Source organism: Sitodiplosis mosellana, unplaced genomic scaffold (genome assembly GCF_009176505.1).
Source record: "Sitodiplosis mosellana isolate CC-2019 unplaced genomic scaffold, AAFC_SMos_1.0 Smas_scaffold_14, whole genome shotgun sequence".
Classification (NCBI taxonomy): domain Eukaryota; kingdom Metazoa; phylum Arthropoda; class Insecta; order Diptera; family Cecidomyiidae; genus Sitodiplosis; species Sitodiplosis mosellana.
This window is the reverse complement of record NW_022595256.1, coordinates 729,119-753,580: the sequence shown is the minus strand read 5'-3', so window position 1 is coordinate 753,580 and position 24,462 is coordinate 729,119. Positions and strand designations below refer to the sequence as shown.

Below are 24,462 nucleotides of genomic sequence, written 5' to 3'. Positions count from 1 at the left end.
GTACATAAAAAATCAATATTATTGGCAATTTTGAACATCTAAATTGGCCGGCCAATAGGCGGCTTATGGCTCTCGGTAAAAACGGCCAAAAATTCAACTTTTTCTCCAGCCGTTCGATTTGAAAAGTTTAAATGCAGTTTTGAAGGCCTTCAGGAGCAGATACTTTTAAACGCTGAACACTTTCGGATCGGCTTCAATTTGGGCAAGTTATGGCCGTTGGAAAACCCAAAAAAATGTTGACCAAAATTTTCGTACGCCTATAACTTGGTTAAATTGTAACCGATTTCTATGTTTTATACTATTAAAATTATCTTCATTAAATGGGCTTTCCAACGACATATGACATTTCGCAATCAAACGCTTGGTTTAATTTTTCGAAAAAAATCGGCCATTTTTCCAACGGCCATAACTTGGCCAAATTGAAACCAAACAGAAAGTTTTCAGCGTTTAAAAGCATCTGCTCCTGAAGGCCTTCGAAACTGCATTTAAACTTTTTAAATCGAACGGCTGAGGAAAAAGTTGAATTTTTGGCCGTTTTTACCGAGGGCCATAAGCCGCCTATTGGCCGACCAATTTTGATGTTCAAAATTGCCAATGTTATTCATTTTTCATGTACTTCCCATTGATATATTACATTTGAGATGAAAAGTTACTGGAAAAAATAAAACACAAAATTTATAGGCGTACGCTCAATTTTGTCCATGACTGTAAGTAAGCCTTGCCTTCAATTGACTTCTAATTCTTCTTCTTGTTACTAAATTGTTTACTTTGCTTCACTACTTTCCCTCGTTTAGGTGGCGGAATTGCTGGGTTATTTACAGGGCTAATTATTTTTAAGAAAAGAAAAAAACAATCGATCAAACTCATTACAAAGTAAGCAATAATGATCTAAAACCATTATTTTCCAACCAAAGTTGAGTTCTGCGAGAAAAATTGAAACAATCATCTTCTTTTTCGATTTTTATATTATTTTTTATCGATTGAGTTCTTAGAATTAGTCACATTATGACCAAAAATTGTACGAAAAGAAACCATAATAATTATTGTGAATATTAATATTCATTCCATAGCAATAAAATTCGTCAAGATGCTAAAATTAGATCTGAAATTATACACTATTAAAAAAAGAGTGCACATGAACATTAAACATAAATAAAATCTTTGACTTTGCTTAATGCGAAAACTCTCAACGATATTCACTGGAAATTTAAAACCAAACGAAACAATTTCGTGCATTTGTTTTTCTTCTACCAAACTAAAATTAATATAATCCGTTCGGCACACAAGTTTTATGTATTAGTGAGATAAATTTGAATAAAAAAAATTGCTAAATTTTTTTTGTCACTATCACTTGGCTTCGTTGAATACACTTGTTAACAATTCAATGGCGTACACGACACACCAACCTCTGTACATCTACATTCGAGGCATGAGCTCGATAGCTCAGCAATAATCCGTCCAACGCGATACATGCGACCATAAATATTACAACCGGCCAATTTCAACAGACCTGCCGGATCTTTGTGCGGAGGTGTATATATTTTGGTTTCACCATTCGAATGGTGCTCCTTCAATTTGTCCACATCAACTGGATTCACTACATACGATTCGGTATTTGAAATGTTTGTATCGTCAGCGGGAAGCACTTGATAATTTTCCGAACTGAAATTGTTGGTATGACTGAAATCGTGGTTGTGTTTATTTTTGTTCAGTTCAGGAATGATCAAATCGAGTTCAGATCGAATTGGATTGGTTTGGAAATTGTGCTTTGATTCCAATGAATTTAGATTTGAAAAACCAGCAGTGCTGATGCCGAATTTGTTTATTGGACGGGACAGGAATATAGGAGATTTATGGAGTAAGTCTTCAGAAATATCACTACTGACGATTGGTGCCCGATTTAGGCTTGAAAAGAACACATCGCGAAGTATCGCCAAATTTTCACTACTCTCCGGTTCACTTGTGGTGGATGAGGGCAATTCAGTTGTCGGCAAATTCTCTACCAATGGTTCATCAGTCGGATCGATGATTTTGTTATTTTTCCGTTGCGGTATTTCAACTTTTGTTGGATTCTCCTTCTTCGTGTTGTTTATAATTGTTATCAATTTTAAAGGGATGGCGTTATCTGTTAAATTTTTCGAAGGAGGCTTTGGTGTTGAAGTCGAAGTGGTGGATTTAGTGGTAGTGGTGCTTGTAGTATTCGAAGATTTGGAAGCGGTTAATGCAGTCGAAGGTGTGTGTACGTGTTCTTCATCTGAAAATAGCACGCCGTAAAGACTATTGAAGGAAATGTTATGATCAACAAGCTGAGCATTCGCAGTATTTTGGTCATTGTCGCTGGCCACTTCATATTCCTCCGACTGCTTTTTATATGGCCCAAGAATGTCAACACCCAAGAAAGCGTCGTTATACTCCTCGAGTGATGGGATTTTGAAGTCCTTTTCTGTCGTTATTGATATTATGTATTTATCCAAATTCGATGTGGTTTGGTTTGATTCCTCTGTTTTTGTTTTTTCTTCACTTTCATTCGGCTGCACTTTATCTGTTGGTGTATCCGACGAATCTGGTTAGCAATAAAATTTAAATTAATTTTTTTAGTTCACATCTCATGATCTGTTTTTGGAAAAATTACTTTTCAATGAGTTAGTTTCGTCTTCTTTGCTGTCAGCATAATAATTAGATCCATGCAAAGGAATGTAATTCTCTCCATTCGTTCGCTTCGGCACAAAACCACCTTCAAATAGATGAGTCAAATTGAAACAACATTGGATCATAATTTAAAAAATACGAGACATTTTTAGATTTTTCACATATTTCCATATGGTGTTCGACATACCTTCTGTTTTTGCCGGTGGAATGAATTTGTTTTTACCACCATAACTAAATACTGTATCCTTATTGGCTACCGGTCTGTGTTGTGGTTCTTTCAACGGTGGCATTGTCACAAAATGTGGAACATTATAATTATGTTCGGATGGGAACGGATCATTCGAAATAGGTCCATTAACACTGTACTCATTATAGCCATTGCCCAACTCAAGCTGCGGCTTCGGTGGTGGATTATACAGATGATATTCATGCTCGGGTTCAAACGGAGGCAGCGGCGGTTTCACTGTCAAATTCTTGTTCACTATCGGTGGAATTTTCGATGGAACCACTTTCTGATCTGTGGTTCCGTAGTCAAGTTTTGAATTGACACTTAATTGGAACGACGTTGGTTGAATCATATTACCACCGTTTGAGTATACATTTATATAATCCAACCCATCCACATTTTCAGCCGGCATTTTATAGCTATCATAATCGATGCGGTCATCTGCTACTGTGTATGTAGGATATTTTTCAATATTTGGCTTAACGTTGAACGGTGAATATGCCGTGTTTTCCACATGTGTTTCGGGGCCGGCATAGTGATTCGAACTGGATTGATAGTAATTGTAATTTGATTTATAGCCATCATTTCGATGGATTATATTTTTAACGGCATCAGTCGGCAAAAATGGTATAATTTTCAAATTCGGAAGACTTGGAGGCAGAGTAGGTTCACTGTAGTCATAACTGACATCCGTTTCGAGTATCGATGGATTCGAATTGATTTGAACGGCGGTAATTTTCGGAATTGTCGTGCTTTTGGTTGTTAGTGGTTGCATCGAAGCTGTGGTGCTCTCTATTAGTGGTGCTTTAGTAGTCGTTGGTTTTGTCGTTGTTTTGGCCGTCGTTTTAACTGTGGTTTTAATAGCTGTTTTTACGGTGGTTGCATCGATTTTTGGTGTAGTTGATGTCACTTTAACGGTGGGCTTGATGGTCGATGTTGTAATAATCCTTTTGGTTGTTAAACCAGTGGATTTCGTCATATTTTGATTTACCGAAGATTTGGTTGGCTTCGATTTTGGAGTAGTTGTAACTGAGATTTTTTGCTCTGTCGTCGTCTCGATCCGACTGCTTTCCGTTTTATTCACCGCACTTTTCACACTGACACTTTCTGTTTTATTTATTTTTGCGGTTTCATTGGAAACACGTACATTTAAATCATTGTGTGGCTTTGCTTTTGGTGCAGAGGTCGACGTTTGAGTGCTGGTGCTAGGCTTTGTTACTGAAACAAATGAATGTGTTGTCGTTTTCACATCACTGCTAATTGTTGGCGCGTGGATTACGTGGCTTTTAATTGGTGATACGTCACTTTCGATCTCTTTGATTGCGTGTTTGGAATTAGACACTCCTAATGGATGCGAAGATACAATTTGTTGTGATTGATTTGCCTTTTCACCATCAAACATCACAGTACCATCATCTTTCACCATATTATACAGAGACATGGGCAACATTGAGAATCTAATGGAATCATTCTTCATATTGTCTGGTAAGATGGGTTGAATTTGCATCGGACTGTTCGTCATGCCATTAAGTAGTGGTTTCCCAGTCACATTGAACACAAACGGCTTAGTTGTTGTTGAGGTGAACTCACTCTCACCTTTTAAGAAAAAGTCCAGCAGACTTATTTCTTCATCGTCATCATCATCATCGTCCCCACCGCCGTTGCCGTCATCACCGTCGCTAACATTGTAGCTTGGTAAATTTGCTATCGACTGAACTATTTGGTTAGGAACATTTGTTTGCTGTTCTGCCGTCTGTTTGTTCCCGTCGACATAATTCAAGCTGTCTTTTATTACGTCGAGCAGGCCTTTTTCATTCGTTGCATTCAGCTCGGCACTTATCGACTCGGTTTCAGTCTCATAATCCCATGATGCTGTTGAATTCTCTTTATCTTCATCACCGAAAAACAACGAAAACAAATCCGAATACTGTCGCGATATAAAACCCCGAGCAGTCTTGTGATCTGAAACCGTTTCTGAGAATCGAGAATACGAATTATTATTTATATTTCCGTCGAAGCAGGCGAGAAGAACAAAATAAAAACTTACTGCAATCGTAGCTGGACGGGCAACATTGGCCATCCGGAATGATTGGTCTGCAGTTTCTTATCATCGGAGCACATTTCTTTGGTGCGCATCGTTTACTGCCGCCAATGCAAAAGCAAATTTCACACGGGTTCGTTTGGTTTGCTGGCAGTTTATGGCCCTCCGGATAGAATGTGGAATTAAACAAACAACCTGTCAACATAAACGTATATAATTTTTTGGAAATTTATTTGTTAAACATTAAGTAACGATTTGTTTTGGGAACCGAATACCACCCACCTCGACTTCTCTGCATTCTCGATGTCATTCGCAGGTAATGCTTGTTATCGTTTCGTCGCCGATTATATTTTGTGTTATATCTGGCTTTGATGATTTTGTTTTCAGTGCAATCATACCGGACTGGGCAGCAAGACGAATCGATTAAAATTGGTTCACAGCCTTTGGCTGGAAGAGTGCATTTCGGTTGGATACACTTCTGTTTGCCTTCGATGCAGTAGCAGTAAGTACACAATGATGAACTCGTCATTGCTGAACCACTTCGATAAACGGTCCCATTGACCACGCACACTGTAATTGAGTCGGTAAAATTATCGGTTTCACTTGGATAAATCGATGAAAATGAACAAACAAAAACATACTTTTTCCATTGCTCAATTGCTGCTCTGCGTCTGAGTCCTCAATCCGTCGTTGCAGCGCATTCTGGCTGAATATTCGATTCCGAATATTTTGTTCGTACCATTTGCGATCGTGTGTAACGACCTTTTTCTCTTGATCTTTGTAAACCGTATGGAGTTTTGAGCATGTCATGTATGGGCAACACGAGTTCTTTTTTTGCACGATCACACAGCCGCGGGGCGGCGGAAACGCCTGATCAGGACACACACGCAAAGCGCATATTAAGTTTGCATTTATGCATTTACAGTTCAGACAAGGCTCTACTGTTGGCACAAACGATCCATTGGCAAATCGCGTATTGTTGTGAGAACATCCCAAAACTGTACAGAGAAAATAAACAGAAAAGGAAGAGAAGAAGAAGAGGAGAAAAAAATAGTAGTAAGTTGCATCACTTGATCTAAACGGTATTGTGATCGAATCGAAAAGTAGGCTATTCAAGAAACGGAGAACCGAGCGCCAATGGTCTGACTACACACGGTTTTGTACTACACACATTCATTTTGTGCTGCATCACAGCATGAAACACCGCAACAGAATATGTACACAAGAATATGCTGCATATGAGTTAATAATCCAGTTAGATTTATTGCGAGGAAAGAAAGCCTCCGGTACATGAGACCCGTGGCTCATATGGGCATGGCTCATATGCAACCGTAACACGTAGAAGAACAACAAAAAAACACACGACAGAAGCGAAGAGGAAACAAAGTGCATTAAACCAGTGTGTTTGCATACCAGTATAAATGCAAACCGATAACTAATCTGGAGTATGGAATTAAGTCACCACAACCTTGATCATCTAGTTTCACAATGCATAACTGCCATAGTAATTGTAGTGTGTATATGAATTGAGCTTCAATCAATGGTAATAATAATGCCGAGTTTAATTTCATTAATGTTGGTGAGCGTTTTTTTTTATTCTGCACGTGTCAAAGTAGTGAATTCATACGTATATCAACAATGTGTGTTTTGCAAAACTGTGTGTTCCCATTTCACATTTTAATTGACAATGGAAAGCACAAATTCGAAAGTTATCGTTTGACGCATTCATACAATACAGAATAATTCTACGTGGGCTGAAAACACGGTCACTCACTTAAGAGCAATGAATAGAATTCTACCAGTATTATCGCGTTTATGGTGTGGCACGTAACGGTTTTGGCTCTATTTTTCTCTTTTCGAGCAGATAAATTGCCATTTTTATGAACGTTTTGCAAACAAGAATGTGCAGCAGAAATTTTGATTGCAAAAAAAACTTTCAAACTCACCCGAATCTGTTGCATTTGTTAGACTATATCCATTTGTCGGCTGCCATTGCACGATAAAAAATGCTGCGAATATGCTGAACATCAAATCCATATTTGCTGACTGAATTTTTCTTTTGATGGTATCTTCTGCCATTCAAACACAATGATTCAGCTTAGAATTCGGGAAAAGAAAGATTTGGATAAAATTAATTATTTTTATTTACACCATCCTAAGATCTTCTCTTTCAAAGAGAAATGCAGAAAAAAGAGAAACAGTCTCGCGCGTGGTTTTTAGAACATTTTTTGCCGCATTGCTCACATTTCATTTCGATGAAATGAGAAATCGTTGATGTTTCTGTTTGCAGGCGATGAATATGCTGATATGGAGCCACAACAATAAAAATAGCATTCCATCGGCTTCTCTTTTCTTTTGGCTTGTTCTTTTTCCGTTTAATTGTATTGTTCTCGAAAAAGTGAACATTTATCTTCTTTTTGTATTTCGTTTTTGTTTCTGTTTTCACTGTCTAAAGAATATTCTTCGGTGAACATTACTAAACGTGCTCGACGATTTCTGTGCTCATTCACTGTTGTGTTTTTTTCTTCAACTAACCCCCAACCGAGCGTTTTAATCTGATCAAATTAAGTCGGTGTCACTTTTACCTCATTTGGATTCATTTAATTGTTTACCAAAAAACCACTTTGAGCCATCAATTAGGCTAAAAAAATATCGTGAAAAAAGAGAGTTCTTTTTGCACCACAGCGATAATCATTCTAAATGGATGGGGAGGGGGGGGGGAAGATGCTGTTATGTGTCAACAAACTACGACGCTCTTGTAACACGTACAGCAATTTAAGTTTCATGTGTCAATCTTAAGCTCTTTTTTCTAGGTTCATCGGATTCGTCTCAGCTCAGCGACGAGCAATTATAGTGAGACTCAGATGAAACGACCGCTTGTTTGTGTGATGTGTGATTCAAGCGAATAGAAAATCACTTGTTTTGCACGAGGCCCCTCATACAGCCGCAACAGCGGCACACAACACGTTTTTTTTTCTACGCAAACGAAGTGTGATAAGTGAAAATTCTTGTTTTCTTCACAAAGCGTAAGTATAAGAATCAAAGCGGTTCCGCACTGTTGAACAATCGTCGTTGTTTTATTTATTGTACAGGTTGTTTTGCGCTCAGAACGATTTCTACCAGCTGAAGAAGATGTTCATTCCATTCCACTAGGTTTTCTTTGCGTTTTTTTTTGCTTATTAAATTGCACATAAATTATGAGATCCAGTGCAATTAAAGAAGCAATTATTATTTTGTATGTTGTTTGACGCATTTAGAAGAAAAAAAACTGCCAATTGAAACAAAACAAAAAATCCCATTTTAATCTCTCGGGCTTTTCTCTGATTTAAAATTCCTTTGAAGTGTACATTTTTGTCATCATTGCTCTCACACTCTTGAGGTGAGATGAAGAAAAATGAAAAAAAAAACATAATTTCTTTTCGAATATCACTGAATGATGAAGAAAAACTTTACAAAGTCGTGTTCACATTAAATTCTCACTCCACTTTTGAACCGATTCCAAAGACAACGATGAAAGAGGTTGAATTGTGATTCTAAACGAATCATCATCATTAGAGGCCATTAACTCATTTATATCTAAGCAAATGTGTGATGAAATTTATACAGAAATTGTTTTCATGCTATTTCTCCTGTGTTCGGTTTCACTTTTTGTTTTGTTCTCTTCCTTTTGTTGTGCTTGGCTTAAATTATAGTGTTGCCGACAAAACATAATTTATTTGTAGACAGAAAATGAAAATTCACTCAAATTAAATGAAACAAATAGCATTCGCATCGAAATCCGGTTAACATTTTGGACTACACCGTGAAAGACGATTATTTTTTTTCCTTCCATTTGATAGAATGAAACTGTTGTTATTGCTCTTAAAAACGTGTAATTAAAATGGTGCACAATTGTTTAAATCTTGCGTATGGTAGGTATATTTTCATTCTTTCATCGCATGGAATGAATAATCTTTTATTTCTAAAGAATCATCACATGCAATTAAAGGGATCAGCTCAAAGTCAGTGACTTTTCGATCCAATAACTTTGCGAATATTTTATAACTCGTTAGCTCTTGTTAATTAGATGTGCACGTTTAAGTTTACATAAAATCTACTTATGCAAACGTAAACTACTTATGCATAAAATCTACTTATGTTCCTGTGGAAATGGGTAACAGTGTTAACTTAACACCAAATTATCAGCTGGAGATTAAATCCAATTCGCTTCACAGCTCGCAGTCTCTCAACATTGTGAACATTGGCTCAGTCGCACGGTGCTGGACATTGGTTCGGTCTCAACTCATTGGACATTGAACTATTGAAATTTTATAGCGCATAATCGAATTTCAATCGACGAGGTAAAGGTAACGGGTTTTTTCGGATTTTCATAATGAAGACGATGGCTTTCTTCTGACTTTCCGAATAATTATGAGGTGTTATGTAAGAACATGTACGCAAATTTTGTCGATGTCAATGACACATTTGGTTTGAACGATGAATGAATTCTTAATTGATCACATTCTTTACGCAACTTTGATTTGTCGATTTTAAGCCGATTCACATTATGTTTACGATTAAGCAATTTATGTATTTCTGTTCTACAAATTCTGCTCGCCGAATTTGTTTTTCGAATGAAGAAGTCTTTTTTGTTTTTTTCGTTGTAAATATTCTTTACTTCGACCGATCGACATGGAAGCAAAGAGCCAATTATTCAAACATATTTCTTTTTTTAAATCATATTCATCGCTGAATTTTTAAGTGAAGAATCTTCACTGAAGATCTATATTCCAAAATTAATACATCTAAATTATTTTTTTGTACCACTTAAATCGCAACACCTCTTGAGATTGGGTTTCACATTCGAAATCTCTTCGAAAAAATCAGAACAATCACTGAAACTCACCATTTTTATTTTCGATTTAAATTAACGATAAAAAAACGTTGTTACGAAAAACGCCTGCTCTTCTTTATTTTTTCTTACAACTGTTGAGTTTCGCGGCGCGTGGTAGACCGTCCGTTTGCGTCTGCAGATATCAATCGACTAAATTCAGTTAAGCTGAAGAGTTCTTGTATTTGGTTAAACGGTGTAAAGAAATGACGAGATTCAAAGTTCTATACTCAGCATACCACTTCCACTTCAGCTTCAGCCGACTTTCAGTGTTGTATACACAGCCAAAGAAGACGACGACGACGACCGTGTGTATGCGTGCAGTTTTATTTTTTTTTTTCTGTCGCTTATTATTATTCTTTATGTAGCTAATATTTTTATACGAAAAAAAGAAAAAAAAAAACGAAGCAAAGAGGAAAATAAAGCCAACAAATCGACGTGCGTTGATGTTAACTATTTGTCTTTTTGTTTCTTTCCACATGCTCATTAATACATAGGAATCATCTTTTTTGCCGTACGAGAGAGATCAGCATTTGTTCGCTTCTCGAAGAAGTCATTTGTGTTGCATTTAACATTAGACTTACTCGATGGTCAAATGTCGTTGTCATTTCGCACGCGAAATTGAATAGATGCATGTAGGAATATGGCCGTACGGTGGTTCTGCAGCAATTCTCGATATTACCATAGAGTAAGAAATGTTCAGCCAAATAGACCAACAAACCATTCAAGCTGAATGGTAAGGCATAGAAAGTAGGAAACATGAAAGAATACGCAAAATTCATGCTGCGGCTGAACATTTCATTTAAATTCACATTGTGGTTTTCCCAATGGATTTACGTTTTTTGTCTTTCCGTTCAAAGAATACAAAAACATTGCGCAAGAACATACATGCGCCGTGCCGTTTCTAACAAAATCTCTCTTGTCACCTAAATATTCCATCCAAAGTAAATTTTCGTTGGAGCGGCTTGTTTTTGGCTTGGTTTCATCGTCGAGATTTATTAAGCAATGCCAAAAGCTACAAAATATTCAATTTATGTTTTTTTTTCGATCGAGATGGCGAAAAACCGTTAAATGATGCGAAACAGAAAGATATGGGAAACACGTGAACAACATACATACGTTCGTAAGAACGTCGATGCTGTGCGACAAGATGATCGTTGGCTGAGAGAGAGAAATAAGCAACTCATATCGCTATATGTTTATATATGAAACATCCTCCGCATCATACACATGATCCGTTTGGTTCTGTTTGCATATGTTCTTGACTTTGTTCCACTTTTAACAGGTTTCGCATGTGGAAACAGACTCTTAGTTTATCAATTACATTTTTTCATTCCAATTGTACGGGATGGCAATTTGCTTTACTGTGATTACGGTTTCCGGATTGTTTTCAGTCATTATTATTGTTGCTGTTGTTGTTGTTTTTGTTATTGTTGCTGTTGCTTTTTCTCTTAATCGTGAACTTGTGTCGTCAACGCGATTTCGCTTCATTCTACACAAGTTTGTGTGATACAATGGCACAACTCATTCAATTATACCGATACAATCGGAAAATAGAACACCCAATTGAATTTGCTTTTTTCGTTCAATTCACTGAAGGCAAATGATGTGGTTAAACACATTGGCCAACGTTGATTGTTCTTTCTTGTTGGTTTACCCAAAGTGCCGTTATTTCATCAAAATTACGTGTTCGGTTTCGGTTTTCTGTTTTATGGACCAACCGAAAATTGCTCAAAACTTACCTTTTAAGCAATATTATGCCATGAACTGACAAACCGCTGTGAAATTTGAATGAACCAAACAAAATAGACACAAGCTATTGGTTTTTCTGATTTATTCATAGCATCAAATTATTATCTCACGTGAAATGATGTTGAGGTATTCATGAACGTTCCACGATCAAACAACATACAACATCAAATACGTGAGGCTGTGTATGTAATTCTAAATTTGGTTGGTACATGAAAATATTTGTAGGAATTTGTTCTAAGAACAATCTGGTTCGTATTTGGTGCATTAGAACTCATCTTTTTCAAATGGGTGGAATGGGTGACCAAGTGCGCTGCAAATAGAGAGAGAAAAAGAAAACAAATTATTTCTGAACTTCACCCAAAGTAAAGCAAGCAAGCATGCACTCAAACAAATTGCTTAGTAAATTGTTCAATATTAGCAACATAACCAAAACAATTTCAAACCCATTATCATAATTTGCTACGGCAACACACAACAAAACTTAGTGGGAAAAACAAAGAAAAATTATTATTGCATAACAAGTGGAAGAACGTAAGGGATTGGAATACAAATAAGAATGTGAAAAAAAGAACAGGAAATGCAAAAAAATTTGCTTCAATTTTTGATAGAAAAGAGACTACAAAAGAAAGACTACACAACTACATCACAACAAAACACACTCCAATTTACCTAATAGAATACGTGTTCAAATGCTCATTTTTTTTTGTATTGAGATTTAACCAATAGTTATATGGTTTTGATATGAAATTTGTTTGTTTTTTTTATTTTGGTTTGGTTTTGCTGTTTGGTTTTTGAATTAGATTAGCCCGTTACAGGTGAATTAGAATTCATCATGGAAAGGATAATCACGATGGGCTGTTGAATCAATCGCTCCCCTGGTCAAAAAATTTTTATTTTTTAAAATTTTGTGCATTTTCTTTAGTGAAAGCTGTCGCTTACAAAGTTACGCTTCAAATATATTAGACAAATAAATTGTAAATACAATATCTAAGTGGAAAAAATACAAGTGAAGTAAAACGTGTAGAAAATTAAATGGTTTCTTACCCAGCCATCGGACAAATACGACCGTTGCATTCGAACGTATTGATTTCATCAATATCGCCTTGGGTCAATTCGAAGTCGAAAACATTGAAGTTGCTTGCAATGCGACCCTTGGTGACTGACTTCGGGATGACCACATGACCACGTTGGAGTTGATAGCGGATCAAAATTTGGGCAGCATTCTTGTTGTACTTGGCAGCGATGGCGAGAATCTGACAAAAAATACAATTCGTGTGATTTATTTTCTCTCTTTCAATTGGGCGATTGGTTTCGAATTGAAACGAAATATTTAAATATTTGAATCAATTAAATAATCACTTCTTCTTACCTTAGGATCTTCAAGCAAAACTGGATCGTCTTTCGTAACCCATGGGCGAGCTGGTGATCCCAATGGGCTGTATGCAGTCAAAACAATATCAACGCTCTTCAAGAACGTGCTCAAAGGGATTTGCGTCAAATACGGGTGACATTCGACCTGGTTGGTGACCGGTTTGATGCGGCATGACTCTAGCAAGCGTTTGGTTTGGGCGACATTGAAGTTGGAAATTCCAATGCTTTTAACCAAACCCAAGTCGACGGCTTCTTCCATGGCCTTCCAGGTATCAACGAAGTCTACGTCGGAAAATTGGAGCTTGTCGTTCTCGTCCTTTGGGAAAAGGTCACCTTCTTCCTTGTAGGCAAACGGCCAATGAATCAAGTACAGATCGAGGTAGGGTGTTTTCAAGTTTTCCAATGTTTTCTTGAGAGCCGGAACAACCAAGTCTGGACGATGGAATGTGTTCCACAATTTGCTGGTAATGAACAAGTCCTCTCTGGAAAGAGAAAAAAAAAACTCAATTAGCAATTTGTTAAGTTGATTGACCTGTTGTGGGAAAGTAGAAATTGTAAACCTCTTGACAACGCCTTCGCTGATTTTTGCGCTGATGCCTTCTCCAACTTCGGCTTCATTGCCTAATAAATCCAATTAATAAACAAATAAAAATTAATCATTTCAAATTAATGAAATTAGAAGAAAACGTTACCATAGACGTAAGCGCAATCGATATGTCTGTATCCAATGTCGATGGCGTCCTTAACAGCTTGCGAAACTTCACCGGGTGGCGACTGCGGAAACAGCAAATAAATTGGAAAAAATTATCAAAAGTGTTTTTCTTATTATTTCTAGAAACGATAAGATATTACATGCAAGTGACAATGTATCTCATACGATTTGCTGGCAGCAACAATAAATGATTGATAAGCCGGGATGTTAATGTTTGTTGATGGAATGACGAGTGCATTGTGCAATCAAAAAAAATTGCGAAGTCATTATCGTAAGACACATTTTTTTCGTCACAAGTTCAATTCAAAAATATTCACAGATTATTACTAGCGCATTAAATTCACGTGTACTTGATTAAAAGCCGTTGTCTAGAGTTCAATTGGTTCAATAAAATTGTAAAGTTGCACACGTAATTCACAATATTGATTTTTGTCATAAGTTGAAAATATCGAGAACGACAATGTCGAAATGTTATGAATCCGACTATTTCCAGAGAGTCTAAATTGATTTATTTATGCGAACGAAAAGAATTCTTAGCGTATCCAACGACATGATGCACATGCAAATGATTCGGAAGACACCGTTCGAAGTTCAACCGGTTCTCAATCTGTTGTGCATATACTTTCGTTAGAGCAGCATATTTAAAGTTTTATAACGGTAGAATTAAAGTGGGTATCTTGTAACTAAGGTCATGGTTATCGAAAATTCTGATCATTTATTGAAACTGGTATAATTCCATATGATTGGGCTCAAACTGGGTAGATGGAGATAATAAGTTTGTCGAAACAACAACTTCTAAATCATAATTATCTTGTCATTAAATTTCAAGCAAATAGTTTTTTTTTACCCCGCAACGACCTTTTGGCCTATTCGCTTTATCAACCATTGAACATTACTTAATCAAAAGTTACGTACGCAGCGATAGCGAAATATGAAGCAAACACAAAACTAAAAAAAAGACTACGGAAACCGTGCATTACATTCTCTTCCGAGGAAAGCGTTGGCAAACACGAAGAAAATTGACATTCAATTATTGTAATTGAAGCGAAAACAGCGATTTTCGTTTGATTCGCCGTACATATTTGCTCTCATGAAAAATTCAACGAAATAACATTGCAATGCTAATCTTAAGGTTATGTAAAATATGTATGACAAGTGACGAATATCGTTCAATTTGCACCGAGCATCGTTCTAGTTCGAAACAGGTGACAAAATTCACTCATTGCCATCCATCCAATTCTTTTATTTTCACATCATATAATCAATTGTTGGAATGTAGCGTTACTGTGTAACATTGCAATGCTCTGAAGACTGCTCTCGTGAGCTATTTTACAATAATCAAGGTATAGTTTCCAGAACGTTCGAACGATGACGCGCATGATTGTCCAAATAAACAACCAGTTGAAACTTGAAAACCAATTCAATGCATATGATTGAAATATTGTTCAAATATACATCCGGCGGTGTCGTTTCCCAGCAAATCCAATCAAACTGGTACCACTCATGTGTTAAAATTATTGTGTTGCTACCCCATTTAAATTGGAATGATTTTTCAATTTGATTTAATTTATTTCAATACTTACGTTCCATGTGCCCAAACCCAGTTGAGGAATGGATAGACCATTGTTCAAAGTAATGTTTGGTACTGGTGATGCCATTGTTAGCTCTGATGTTGTTTTATGGAAAATTACTGACTGGAAAAATGTGCACAAATATTCACGGAATACTGTACTCTGCGAATGGCGCATGTAGACTAAATTGGGTTTATCTCAGCAAGTCTATTATACGTCAAACACAGATACATAGTAACGTCACAATGAGGGGAAATGAGTTATAGCGGTGTTGTAGTAGATCGTGTTTCTGCGATTCATGACACTTGCATTGCATTTCCCCTTCAAATCAATGTTATCGCTTAATATTTTATGGGGCCATCAATTTATATGTGGATAACGTTTGAATGATTGCAATCGATATTTCTAATTCAAATTTTGATGTACTTCCACATGAAGAAAATTATTGATGAGAAATTTTTTTTTTTTCAAAGCTGCACAAATTCCAAGCGTCAAAACTCAAGACGATGTTTCCAATCCACAAAAAGCTACGAAAAATTGTAAACATGCAATGACCGAGTTAATTCTCAAATAAAAACTGAAGAGACTTGTGCTGAAGAACATTTCGATTACATGAACGCATTGAACAACTGCGTGGCTAAAAAGTTGTTTCCAAAATTGAAATAAAACGATTTACATACTTACCAGTTAGTCCAAACTTTTCCGCACCACAGCAATTTTACTTTCATTCCGCTTAATGTTTAACCAAAAGTTCAATGAGAATTTCTTCATGACAGGATTGCAATACAACAGTGTTAGCTACTAGTTTGGCTAATTTCGTTTTAGATTTTGATATGAGACAACAGTGATGAAATTTATTGCTTTTACCCAACAATCCTTCATTACTTTTGACAAATAGCAGTTTTGACCTCGAAAAATCGCTATTTCAATTATTTCCCGTAAAAATGTGTCATTTCTTGGTGAAAATTTCGAAAAATGACTATTTTAGACCAAATTTGTGGAAAAAAATCATTTTATAAGAAAGTGAATTCAACCAAAGCCCGAAACAAGTTCGAAAATCGTATTTTTTAAGTAGAGTTTTATTTTTTTGGTTAGCTCAAGCCATGATATCGATCATTTAAAATTATTCCGGAGTAATTTTGATGTTCACACTTTTTTTAGTGAGTCAATCAAAATGGCTTTAAATTTAATTAGTGGACCACCCATTATTTTCTTCCCTGAAAACATCAAATTGAGACCGAAAACCCGTGTATAGTGTAGACTTGATTGCACCGCAAAAACGTTATAAAACGCAATTAGTGTAATATTTCCGTTCATCCGAATGACGAAAATATGACCACATCTAATTCACCTGTAAATAATATGACTTCCAAAAAACGTGGATTTCGATGTTTCAGAACTAACTATACATTAGAACTTTGGAATTTTGGAAAACATTTACTTGATTTTTTGACATTTTTTGGGATTTTTATCAGGTGGGCCACACTTATTACTACAAAATTTAAGGGTGCCAAAAATCAACACTTTGGAAAAATAAGCAAAAATTTTGTTTTGAAGAGGTAACAAGATACGGCTGCAAAAAACTTTTAGCTAATGTCAATAGCTATCAAACTGTATACATAACTCCACATAAGTCCACATAGAAAAAAAAAAATTATAGCCGAAATGGCTTGGGTGATCCGCTCATTACAACATTCCCCTACCATATTTTCATACATTTGTTCTCGCTATTACCCCCTAGGTTGAAACGTTTTATCCCATATTCTTTCCGCATTTTTTAGTAAAACGCAGGATGTATTCAATTTTTTGGCACGGTCTTCGGCGAAATTGTAGCTGGTGTAAAAATGAACAACTTTTCTGAATACATCAACCCAAAAAATTATGTTCTGTTCACCTTTTTGGCTAAAAATTCTTTTTTCGAAAATTTTGACTCAAAACACATTAGATGTGATTTTTTGGCAATTATGTTCAGAAGAGTTGTTCATTTTCGGGGAAACGGATACAATACGATAGATTTTTTCAAAATACCTAAGAAACCCCTCCCTTCCCGAGGGGAATAAACCAACTCCCAAGCCCGCCGATGTATTCAACGATGTACTTTAAACCCCGATTCTTCTTTGATCATGGGTTTAGAAAGTTGACTATAGAGTTTATTATTTATGGATGATATTGTCCATTTATAGGTTCGTATCATCAATCAAGATTGAAACACAATGAATCTGCTCCGGCAATCACTATTTGCTCTAATACATACGATAGAGAAAAAAAAGATGAACAATTTCTATTTTCCGTATTTTTATTTTGAATTCAGTCAACTAATTTATGAACCATTTTCCAACGCATTAATTAATTCTTTTTGTTCCTTTTCGGCCTCCTTAACATGCTTGTCGAATAGAATTTTGTTGATATTGGCATTTACGTTTGGAAGAGTGCCCTTGGTCCGTACAGCGTGTTCGATTTTTCTCACTAATGGTAGCTGGTGCATACTGCTAATGAAGTTGGTCACTTGACAATTCGTTGCGCTGGTATAACGTCCGATACGTCCACATCGATGAATATAATCCGAAATATACATAGGAAACTCAAAGTTGATCACGTGACAAGCCTGAAACAATATGGATAAAACACAATTAAAAAATTTCTTTCATTTCATCATCCAATCCCTACCCTTTTTGTGTCAAGTCCACGGCTGGCAAGATCCGTCGTTGATAGAATGTTAACTTGGCCAGACTGAAACTTTCTGAACTGCTGTTGTCGAATTTTCTCCAGGATCGAATTATTCATTGATATAGCATCAATGTCATGATCATTGAGGAACATTGAAACAAAATCCGATGTCGTTTTCTTATTGCTAAAAACAATAACCGGTCGTTTTTTGTCGATATCTTTTCTGACCAAGTCAAGTAGCTCAATTGGGCGTTGGGCTTTGCGTATTCGAATGAATTTCTGCGTTATGTTTGGCATAACTCTGTGTAAATACGGACTAACTGCTTCGTGTATCGTTTCAGTGTCGATGATCATTTGCAAAGACTCGCTTACATTTGTTGGCATTGTCGCTGATGCTAAAACTAATTGAGTTGCTACTTCATCATGATTTCGTCGGCTCACATTCTTGTGGAACTGTAGAAAGAAAAAGAATCTTAGAAAAAGAGGTCGAAATACAGAATTTGCTTTATCTTACCGGGAAACGTCTCAAAATGTACTGCAATTTATCCTGGAAACTGTCGTCCAGCAAAGTGTCAGCTTCGTCTAGTACAACATGGCATACTTCATGCATACGATAGATGTTTGTCGTAATCAATTTACTCAGCGCTCCGATTGACGCCACCAAAATGTCAATTTCTTCAATCGGTGGATTGGCCATAATTGATTTTGTGTGGCCACCAATTAAAACTTTGGTTTTCAACTCTAAGCCATGACATAAATCTTCACACACATCTCCGATTTGCATCGTTAACTCACGGCTCGGTGTGATAATTAGCACTTTTGGTGTGTTGAATTCCGTAGTCGACTCTGTGTTGATCGTTCGTTTTCGCTTCAATACATTTTGAATGATTGGCAATAAATAAGCAATGGTTTTTCCGCATCCAGTTTCGGCCGCAATCAATGTGTGCTGATTGGCTAAAATCTTGGGAATCGCCGTGTGTTGAATGAACGTTGTTCGTGGCATATTCAATCGACCCGATAAATTCGTTAGTAGCTCGGGGTACAAATTAAACGTTTCAAACGGTTGATTGTACTCGGGTTTTCGGGTGATATCCTCCTCTGAATGGTGCGGATGAATTATGAAGAAGTCTCCTTTCGATTTGTAGTGATGCCAGCCGTCAGATGTAAGCGGGATGCTTCCGAATTTTGCATTCTCTTCAATTTTATCACCTCGATACAAATTAAACTCCGGTCGTCGGCATGTTAACAATGGCTCACCAATGTGACTCTTTTTGGGCGACTTCTTAGTCTTTATTACATTCTTGTAAAAAGACATCGCTCGAATGGCGCTCCATTCCACCACACGAACTTTCAACATTTCCGATTTGTACAAATTATTCGTTTATTTAACAAACAAAAAAACACTTTCATTTCGTCATAAATGTAGTTTAAACGCAATACTCTCTCGGTACTTGTTTGTTTAGGTTATACAAATGTCAGTGTATGAAGCATGTTTCCAAAACGACACAAATGTCAAATGCACTGTGACAATCACGAGGGCGTGAGTATTTGACAGAGAACACGAAATCGACCTAAATAACAAAAAGTGTGTTGTCAACAAATGATTATTCTACTGCATTGCGATTTTTTTTTTGCTACAAAGTGCTCTTTTATTGAAAATACTAGAAATACTAGAAATTCGAATATTCTAAAGAAAATATGTTATACATTTCGTTCACTACCGTCGCAACGAATGATGAATAGTTTTAAAATTAGTTTACCGACAACAGTTTGGGGAGTTCAGCGACGGAAACTCACAACTATAACAAGGGCTGTGAAAAAAGACCTAAAATTTCTAACGCATTAAGTTTTTCATTATTACCAAAAAAACAACATGATTCCTAGACAGTATGAGCCCCTATCCCAGTCGACCAAAGCCCACTTCTTTAAAATACCATTCGGAAAGTTTGCTGTGGCAATAGTTTCATTACCATTTTTTAGTTTTATTTTTTGTGTCGTATGGTCCGTCCTTTACTTTTTCGACAGATCCACCGCTACGCATTGCGGCGTTGTCAATTACCTGCCCTCAATATCGGCGGCCATCGGTAATTATCAGCCACAACGTTTCATTTGGCAGTGTGCAATTTTGCTGCAGGCATTGCCACGTCTCCTAGTCGCTCAACAGTATTTAAGGCACAATAGCAGTCGCATCCGAAGGAATCGTCGTGCTTTGGCCTATTTGGCATTTGTATTAAACCTGATCGAAAATATCGCGTTGGTCGGACTTAGTCTATGGAATTCATCAGACTTTTACGGTAAATATATGTCAACATTTCGGCTGTTCATGCAATTTCTAAACCCTTTTTCATTCTCTTTTCCACAGAAATCCACAAATTTTGTTTCATTGTCTTCATCGCGACATCAGAGTGCTATATGCTTATTTCATATATACTTAATCGACATTCGCGCAAAATTCTCGACGTCCTTTCAACCGTGGAACGGAAATCATTGTATTACAAACGAACATTTTTATTCGTGAATATTATTGGCTTTTGGTTTGCTGGATACTTTTTTATGCGGCACAATTCATACTGTGAGGCTGGAGGTAAGGCATTTTGACTTAAGATAAGGAAAGAACAATTGATTATCAAATTAACAACTTAATTGAAATACAATTAACAAAATGATTATCTTTTTCAATTCACAGTTTACACATTATTCGCCCTGATGGAATACATCGTAGTGCTGACGAATATGGCTTTTCACATGACTGCCTATTGGGATTTTAGTGACAAAATAATTGTTTGCGACAGAATCAACGGTTTTGATATGATCACAGCAAATCAGTACAGTCGACTGAAATGAATGTAAAAATTTTGAGAGGAAACAATTCAGAGCTGATATTTTGTTTTGAGTTTCAGCGATAAATTTGTGCATTTCAATATTTGAAAATAAAATGAAAACCAAGCAAGCTTTATAGCAATATAACAATTGTGTGTGTTTAATCTTGCCAAAAAATATTATACCTACAGATTAGATTTTACAAAAATCGATGTCGTAAAATTTTTTTTTTATATATTCGACACAAGTGGTCAAAACCATAAATTCTAATTTATAATTTGAACTCAATGTCAATTTTATCGGCAATCATTTTTGCGATGGCCAGTGAACTGGTGGCCCCCGGGCTTGGTGCATTTCGGCAATGTAATACTCGTTTGGCTACGGCACTCTGTCCTTCGCCAAAATGGAACACAAAGTCTTCAACCAGTGTGCCGTCCATTTCCAATGCCTGAGCCCGAACACCGGTCGGTCCAACGCTCAAGTCGAAATCGGTGATGTCTGGGATGAATTTCTGTACATGTGGCGTTTGAAGCATAATGAGTGTCGATCTGAAGAATTCGGTAAGACCATATCGGAAGTGCTGATAGGCTAAACGAAGAAAACCTGGGTATCTCAAAGCGTCAATCAATTCCAATGGATTCACTTGGTACCATTTGTATCCTTCACGTTGGAATGCGAGCACAGCATTTGGTCCGATCCATACGGATCCATCCATTCTAGGTGTGAAGTGAACGCCCAAAAAAGGTAGGCTAGGATCTGGTACCGGATAAATATTACCTTTGACCATAAAACGCTTTTCTTTGCACAACAATAGATATTCACCACGAATTGGAACGATGCGTGGACTTCGTGGACATCCGGTTTTTTCAGCTACTTTATCGGATTGTAATCCGGCGCATGTTAATACGAATTTGGATTGCAGCACTGTATTGGATTGTGAAGAAGCAATAGTTACGGGATATTCCGAATTGTCTTTAGTTTCTGAAAATTGGTCTACGTTGTATTCGAGGAATATTTTGCCACCCAGCGAACGTATATCGCTTGCATAGTGCTCAGTGACAAGGGCGTAGTCTACAATCCCGGTGTGTGGGGACCATAATGCCTTTAATCCCTCACAATACGGTTCAATCTCTTGAATTTTGTCACCATCGATAAGCTGCAGGTCTGGTACTCCGTTTTCCATGGCCCGTTGGTGCAAATCCTATAAATATTGACAAATTTGTGTTTATGAAAATTGCGAATGAAGAAAAATTCAATCAACTGGTTGATTTGTTGACAATTCAACTTACCAACAGTCTCGGAATTTCGACTTCCTCTGTGGCGACGATCAATTTTCCAACTTTTTTGTACGGAATGCTTTTCTGGTCGAAATATTTATAGCATAGTTGCATGCCTTCGACGCAAAGTTTTGCTTTCAGTGTGCCTGGCTTATAGTAAATTCCAGCATGCACGACTCCAGAATTGTGGCCCGTTTGATGGAATGCCAGTCGCTCCTCTTTCTCAACAACTGCCACTTTCCATGATGGATGTCTGAGCAAAATCTCACGAGCCGATGCAGCTCCAACGATACCTCCTCCGACAACAACAACATCGAACTTTTCCACTCTGTTAAAAGCAAAAGTGAACAACAAACATTTTGTCAATGCAATTCACAACAGTAAACAAACATTAGATTAGATAATATCACTTGCTAATGGTTACTGTAACACAGACGAAACATTGTGAAATACATGAAAACAATTGAATCGAATATCTAAAAATAGCAAATTCAAATTTAATCCGAATACGCAGAAACAATTATTTACTTCTCTGAGCCAAAAAAACTTATTGCATAGCCACGTTGTAAAATTTTCGAGCTTTTCGCTAAATTTGGACATATACTACGCGACAACATTATAGCTAAACTTTTTCAGACACTAGAACCAGCTGATGTTTTTTCTGTCACTAAAAATATGACTAGACGACACGGCCTTGTTAGCCTTTATATATATATATGTTAAACAGACAACAGCCTGCTCACGTACATCTATGCATTACACATTGATAACAAAAATGTGATTCGATATCACCGATGACAGTACACAAGAGAGTGACATAATCTCGAACACATTCATCGGTAAATTGATTTTAATTATTGTATGAGTCTTATGTACACATTACGGAGACGGAGAAGAAGGTCAAGTAATGTCAATGTCATTATGATATCATAATCGAAGAATATTGCGTGAACAATATTCGTGATTTTAAGCGAATAGTACTTCTTTGGTACTTAAACTGATGTCAAATATATAACAGATCCAAGTACTTGCAAATGTTTTGGAACAATTGAAAGGTTTCTCTATGAATGGCATGGGAAATGAAGTGAGAACGAGTTTTTTTTTCTAAAAATACTATCAAGTGTTTTGCTTAGATTAACGAATTCAAAGTGCTTCTGAATGTATGAAAAAATGTATATTTCTATCGATTCTTATGAGGAATAAAGAGATAATTTTCAAAGTATGCAGCTCAGTTAATGAGAAAATTTTTTTGCCAAACCTATGACGTACGAACAAAATATTCAAAGCAGGTAGAAAAAAATTCACGTCAAAAGAATTTCTTCCAAATATTCACTCTTACCATTTATAAGTGTTTATATCAGCTCTTTTCTAGGCTTTGCCATTAAGAAATTAAACGAATGAGTTTTGGACTCCCAAATCTTAATTTACTCATGCTGAATAAATACCATATCTACCAATGAGTCTAGAACGTCTTGATGATTTTGGTAATTCACTCAAGTCAAATGAATATTTAAATAATCGTAATTTATGTAAAAAGGTTTTATCAATTATCTTCACCCACACGCATCCATTACAAAGCGCTTCAAGCTCCATTCTTCAAAATCAATGTTTATACAATCGTTGTGAACATCAAAAGATCGCAAGAATTAAAATGCACTCGTGCAAACGAAGAACAAAAACACACTCACCGTTTCAAGTACATAAGTCATCGATTATTATGATAACGGCAGCAGCATAGTGTACAATCACGTCGCACATCCAATTGGTATTGCTACAGTGCAAAAGGTGGAAACGACATGTGCGCTTCTACTTACCCGAAAATCGGGTGAGTGATTTAAATTTCATGGAGCATCATAAGTGAATGAGTTGTTCTCAATGAGCTTTAAAATAATGATGATTGTATGGAGTATATGATGATGATTTACAGTGCGTTTAGAAGATCATTAAAAAGTCGTACAATTATAATTAAATAGTTACAAACACTCTTCAAACACTCACTTGTTCGAAGTTTGGAAAGCTTCATTAGTGTAATATTCGAAGAGCGAGCTGCTTCCTACATAAGTAGCTAAAGGCGATAAAAAAAATAAGTAATAATGACATTATAAACGACTGTCATATAATATAAGCATTAGAAATAGACTAATAAATTTATCCAATTATCTGCAGTAAATCGGATATAAGGTACAATTGAAGCTTTGCCATAAAAAAAGTTTTCTTTTTCGCTTCGTCAAGCGTTGTTCCAAACGACATTGTTGTGATTGTGTCTCTATTCGCAAATATGCTATGCATCCAAACGTATTTCTTTCTTTTGTTGAACAAACACAGTCGAAATTATTGTTATGTTAGGTACACGTTCACAAAGCTTATAAACAGAGTCAATTCCGTTTCGAATCAACATCAAATAAAGATTTAAAGCCGACTAAATAAAAGCATCAGTACATAAAACAGAGATTGCATATTTGCTGCTGAGCAGTCCTGAGCTGAGCTGAATTTGCTAACTCAGGCG

The 24,462-nt window shown here is 36.5% G+C and overlaps 4 protein-coding genes across 8 annotated transcripts; 1 reads left to right on the top strand and 3 right to left on the bottom strand.

Moving 5' to 3' along the window:
• Nucleotides 1-958: 958 nt before the first annotated feature.
• LOC129568021 (aldo-keto reductase family 1 member B1-like) lies at nt 959-15,389 on the bottom strand. 5 transcript variants are annotated; one of them, XM_055445521.1, is made up of 8 exons: nt 12,208-12,359; nt 11,529-11,848; nt 5,558-5,914; nt 5,199-5,486; nt 4,923-5,111; nt 2,837-4,849; nt 2,633-2,734; nt 959-2,563 (listed from the first exon to the last, which is right to left on the bottom strand). In XM_055445521.1, the coding sequence occupies exons 3-8, from the start codon at nt 5,724-5,726 to the stop codon at nt 1,374-1,376; spliced, it is 3,951 nt and encodes a 1,316-aa protein (XP_055301496.1). In that variant the 5' UTR covers nt 5,727-5,914; nt 11,529-11,848; nt 12,208-12,359; the 3' UTR covers nt 959-1,373. The 5 variants fall into 5 exon arrangements, 4 of the variants coding, with proteins under 4 accessions (XP_055301496.1, XP_055301495.1, XP_055301497.1 ...); XM_055445520.1 differs by lacking the exons at nt 11,529-11,848; nt 12,208-12,359 and adding exons at nt 6,863-7,013; nt 9,802-9,939; XR_008687899.1 differs by lacking the exons at nt 959-2,563; nt 2,633-2,734; nt 2,837-4,849; ... (1 more) ...; nt 5,199-5,486; nt 5,558-5,914 and adding exons at nt 12,583-12,791; nt 12,908-13,391; nt 13,470-13,530; nt 13,602-13,683; nt 15,205-15,389 and having other exon boundaries at nt 11,606-11,848; nt 12,208-12,413.
• A 2,081-nt stretch (nt 15,390-17,470) lies between these two features.
• LOC129568018 (probable ATP-dependent RNA helicase DDX28) lies at nt 17,471-19,430 on the bottom strand. The gene is made up of 3 exons (XM_055445516.1): nt 18,374-19,430; nt 17,860-18,312; nt 17,471-17,797 (listed from the first exon to the last, which is right to left on the bottom strand). Exons 1-3 carry the CDS (start codon nt 19,214-19,216, stop codon nt 17,513-17,515), a joined length of 1,581 nt encoding a protein of 526 aa, XP_055301491.1. The 5' UTR covers nt 19,217-19,430; the 3' UTR covers nt 17,471-17,512.
• Nucleotides 19,431-19,732: 302 nt separating this feature from the next.
• Nucleotides 19,733-20,829, top strand: LOC129568020 (post-GPI attachment to proteins factor 2-like). Its single transcript, XM_055445519.1, has 3 exons — nt 19,733-20,153; nt 20,222-20,443; nt 20,546-20,829. The coding sequence occupies exons 1-3, from the start codon at nt 19,733-19,735 to the stop codon at nt 20,701-20,703; spliced, it is 801 nt and encodes a 266-aa protein (XP_055301494.1). The 3' UTR covers nt 20,704-20,829.
• LOC129568019 (L-2-hydroxyglutarate dehydrogenase, mitochondrial) lies at nt 20,812-22,846 on the bottom strand. Its single transcript, XM_055445517.1, has 3 exons — nt 22,485-22,846; nt 21,969-22,284; nt 20,812-21,880 (listed from the first exon to the last, which is right to left on the bottom strand). The coding sequence occupies exons 1-3, from the start codon at nt 22,571-22,573 to the stop codon at nt 20,951-20,953; spliced, it is 1,335 nt and encodes a 444-aa protein (XP_055301492.1). The 5' UTR covers nt 22,574-22,846; the 3' UTR covers nt 20,812-20,950.
• Nucleotides 22,847-24,462: the final 1,616 nt, after the last annotated feature.

Bases quoted from the DNA above. Each gene is read 5' to 3' on its own strand.
- LOC129568018 (XM_055445516.1), bottom strand. From the start codon at position 19,216: ATGTTGAAAGTTCGTGTGGTGGAATGGAGCGCCATTCGAGCGATGTCT. The intron at 18,313-18,373 runs GTAAGATAAAGC...TTCTTTCTACAG, and splicing joins ACATTTTGAGACGTTTCCCG to TTCCACAAGAATGTGAGCCG. The intron at 17,798-17,859 runs GTAGGGATTGGA...ATATTGTTTCAG, and splicing joins GTGGACTTGACACAAAAAGG to GCTTGTCACGTGATCAACTT.
- LOC129568021 (XM_055445520.1), bottom strand. From the start codon at position 6,995: ATGGCAGAAGATACCATCAAAAGAAAAATTCAGTCAGCAAATATGGAT. The intron at 5,487-5,557 runs GTATGTTTTTGT...ACTCAATTACAG, and splicing joins GCAATTGAGCAATGGAAAAA to TGTGCGTGGTCAATGGGACC. The intron at 5,112-5,198 runs GTGGGTGGTATT...TTATGTTGACAG, and splicing joins GAGAATGCAGAGAAGTCGAG to GTTGTTTGTTTAATTCCACA.
- LOC129568020 (XM_055445519.1), top strand. From the start codon at position 19,733: ATGATTCCTAGACAGTATGAGCCCCTATCCCAGTCGACCAAAGCCCAC. The intron at 20,154-20,221 runs GTAAATATATGT...TCTTTTCCACAG, and splicing joins GAATTCATCAGACTTTTACG to AAATCCACAAATTTTGTTTC. The intron at 20,444-20,545 runs GTAAGGCATTTT...TTCAATTCACAG, and splicing joins TTCATACTGTGAGGCTGGAG to TTTACACATTATTCGCCCTG.
- LOC129568019 (XM_055445517.1), bottom strand. From the start codon at position 22,573: ATGTTGTCGCGTAGTATATGTCCAAATTTAGCGAAAAGCTCGAAAATT. The intron at 22,285-22,484 runs GTAAATAATTGT...TGCTTTTAACAG, and splicing joins AGTTTTTTTGGCTCAGAGAA to AGTGGAAAAGTTCGATGTTG. The intron at 21,881-21,968 runs GTAAGTTGAATT...CAATATTTATAG, and splicing joins TCGAAATTCCGAGACTGTTG to GATTTGCACCAACGGGCCAT.